This window comes from Danio aesculapii, chromosome 24 (genome assembly GCF_903798145.1).
Source record: "Danio aesculapii chromosome 24, fDanAes4.1, whole genome shotgun sequence".
Lineage (NCBI taxonomy): Eukaryota > Metazoa > Chordata > Actinopteri > Cypriniformes > Danionidae > Danio > Danio aesculapii.
In genome coordinates this window covers 1,803,035-1,806,343 of record NC_079458.1, presented here as the reverse complement: position 1 = coordinate 1,806,343, position 3,309 = coordinate 1,803,035, and the positions used below count along the sequence as shown (strand labels likewise).

The window sequence follows — 3,309 nt, the reverse complement described above, 5'->3', positions numbered from 1 at the left end:
CATTTTAAAATGTCTGGCCTCGCTCCTAATGCAGGTATGATTTTTCAGTCCCTCTTTCCACCACTGACTATAATAACCCTAAAGTAGGAGCTTCAGCATAGGACAGCTGTCCTTATTTTGGGTCAGGAGTGTCATGAGAGGCCGGTGCCCTCATATTTCACCCCAGAAAACATCCGTGCGGTTCTCTGTCCACTAGTTATCTGTGCTAAAGTGACAGCAGCAGCAGTGTTGGAGACGCTGTGAAACTCAGTAATGTTTCCGACATCGCCTCCTCTTTCTGTGACGTCCCGGGAATGTCCTCCGCATTTCTCAGCTTCAGTTGGTCAGAGGAGAAACAGACAAAAGACGACAGAAATGGGTGGAAGAAAATCCAAGAGTGTTGGGGACGACGGAAGAAAGAGCGCAGCTTTGGATGAAAATCTGCCAACAGTCGAACGCATTCGCAAGCATACGACCACACACTTCGGTTTCAGCGTGCTAAGTCTTGCTCGACGTGGCATGACGGATCTCCCGGAGGAACTATGGCAAATAACAGAGCTGCAAAAGCTGAACTTATCACTGAATTCTCTACGCTCTCTTCCGGGATCGCTGGGTTTGCTGCAGAACCTGGTGGTGCTTAACATTTGGGGAAACCAGCTGACCAGCTTACCACCTGAAATCGGCCGACTGAAAAACTTAAGGTGCTTTTTGCATATCGGAATAGCTTAAGCGAAGTTCCCGAAGAGCTTTGCTTGTGCAGTAAACTGGAGGTGTTGAGCTTGGCTAATAATCATCTCACCGGGCTCCCGGCGTCTCTTTCAGCTCTCGTGGGCTTAAAAAAACTCAATCTAAGCCACAATAACATAACACACATCCCCGGCTGCGTCTACACCATGAGGAACCTGGTGTTTCTGCAACTAGCATGCAATAATCTGGAGAACATCGCCGATCAGATACAAGCCCTGGCGGATTTGAAGATCCTCATCGTTGAGGGAAACTGCATCCACTCGCTTCCCAAGATGCTTTGCTGTTTGACTAAGCTGGAGCTTCTGAACGTTGACTTTAATGACATCCAGAACGTTCCTGCGGAGATGCACAAGCTGAAGCGTCTGGAGAAGCTAGCGTGCCATCCGCTGGATAAAGGTCTGCACATTATGCACAATCCGCTGCTGAAACCCATTAAAGAAGTGCTGGACGGCGGCCTGCAGGCGCTCTACTGCTATCTGAAGGCCACGTGAGGGTTTGTTTATCCGCCGCTCTTCATTCTGGACTCAGACAAGGTCTTCAACAAGTGTTTATTTGTGTTCTGACTGATATCAGAGAGCGTGCGCCTGCCGGAGCTGTGCTGCTGAGGGGTTTGGGGAACACGAAGGGTCTGTTTATGAATATTAAAGTTGTGAATAAAGATTTTTAGAGTACTTTTGACTACAAAACACACTGCGAAAATGCTTTACTTACTTGCTTGGAGTGTTTATCTTGTTTCTAGTCCTACTATCTGAGCGGATTTTCTAGACAAGCACAACATTTAGTTCTGTTTTCAGAAATGATGAGTCAAAATGAGTTAAGCAAGCAAAATAATCTGCCAATAATCTTGTTTTTCCTTTTGACATGAGATTAAAGTGTCATGACATGAGTACTAATGTACTAATGACATTAGTAGTGTCATGCTACTTTAAAAGCATTATCTTACAACCTTAAGTCACTTTTTGTCTATGCCGCTCTTCATTCTGGACTCCGGCAAAGCCTTTAGAGAAGTGTTTTATTTGTGTTCTGACTGATATCAGAGAGCGTGTGCTGTTGTTAGTTATATAGATCGGTTTTGGGGAACAGGAAGGGTTTATTTGTTTATATTATTACTAGACTGTAAATAAAGTTTTGGCAAGTTGTGAATAAAGATTTTTGGAGCACTTTTGACTACAAAACACACTGCAAAAAGCTTTATTACATTTTTTGGCTTGTTTCTAGTGCAAAAATCTAAATGTTCTTATATAAAGAAGCATTTTCTAGACAAGCAAAACATTGTCTTGTTTTAAAGTCAAAATGAAATGAGCAAGCTAAATAATCTGTTTTTCCCTTTGACATAAGATTATTTTATTATTTGTGATCAGTGTTGGGTTATGCTACTTTAAAAGCAATTATCTTACAACCTTAAGTCACTTTCTGTCTATGCCGCTCTTCATTCTGGACTCCGGCAAAGCCTTTCGAGAAGTGTTTTATTTGTGTTCTGACTGATATCTGAGAGCGTGTGCTGCTGATCAATAAGTCATACAGAGGGGTTTTGGGGAACAGGAAGGGTTTATTTGTAATATTATTACTAGACTGTAAATAAAAGCTCTTTTGGAAAGTTGTGAATAAAGATTTTTAGAGTACTTTTGACTACAAAACACACTGCGAAAATGCTTTACTTACTTGCTTGGAGTTTTTATCTTGTTTCTAGTCCTACTATCTGAGCGGATTTTCTAGACAAGCTCAACATTTAGTTCTGTTTCAGAAATGATGAGTCAAAATGAGTTAAGCAAGCAAAATAATCTGCCAATAATCTTGTTTTTCCTTTTGACATGAGATTAAAGTGTCATGCTACTTTAAAAGCAATATCTTACAACCTTAAGTCACTTTTTGTCTATGCCGCTCTTCATTCTGGACTCCGGCAAAGCCTTTCGAGAAGTGTTTTATTTGTGTTCTGACTGATATCTGAGAGCGTGTGCTGCTGTTAGTTATACAGAGGGGTTTTGGGGAACAGGAAGGGTTTGTTTGTTAATATTATTACTAGACTGTAAATAAAAGCTCTTTTGGCAAGTTTTAAATAAAGATTTATGCAGCACTTTTGATAGCACATACTAGGGCTGCACGACATTGGATAATCTGACATTGCGATATTTGATTTTTCTGCAATATATATTGTTATATGCTGTATCTATACAATTTCCCCAAATGATTGACAATTTGGAAAGAATTTATAGTCGTGCTTTATTTTAACTTCTCGCTATAATTAACTTTTGCTTCAATAAACCAAACTCCTAATTTGCTCCTTATTAATAGATATCAACGTAGGTATTGAGTTAGGGATGTAGAATAAGATCATGCTGAATATTTAGATTATAAGTACTAATAAGCAGCCAATATCTTAATAACATGTATGCTAATTAGCAATTATTTAATAGCGAGCATTGATCGGCACCAGTGGTGTAGTGGTTAGTGTGATGACACATGTATTCTGGTGCTCGAGTTCGATTCCCGTCACGTCGAGTTCGATTCCCGTCTCGAAACCCCAAAAGAGTGATAAAAATAGTGAGCATTGGTCCCTAAAGTGCTACCAAATGCATTAATTCG

General features: G+C 40.4%; 1 protein-coding gene across 1 annotated transcript; it reads left to right on the top strand.

Moving 5' to 3' along the window:
- The first annotated feature begins 222 nt into the window (after nt 1-222).
- lrrc30a (leucine rich repeat containing 30a) lies at nt 223-2,786 on the top strand. Its single transcript, XM_056451139.1, is given in 2 exon segments — nt 223-673; nt 676-2,786. Coding segments are annotated over 2 exon segments (963 nt in total). The 5' UTR covers nt 223-252; the 3' UTR covers nt 1,218-2,786.
- Nucleotides 2,787-3,309: the final 523 nt, after the last annotated feature.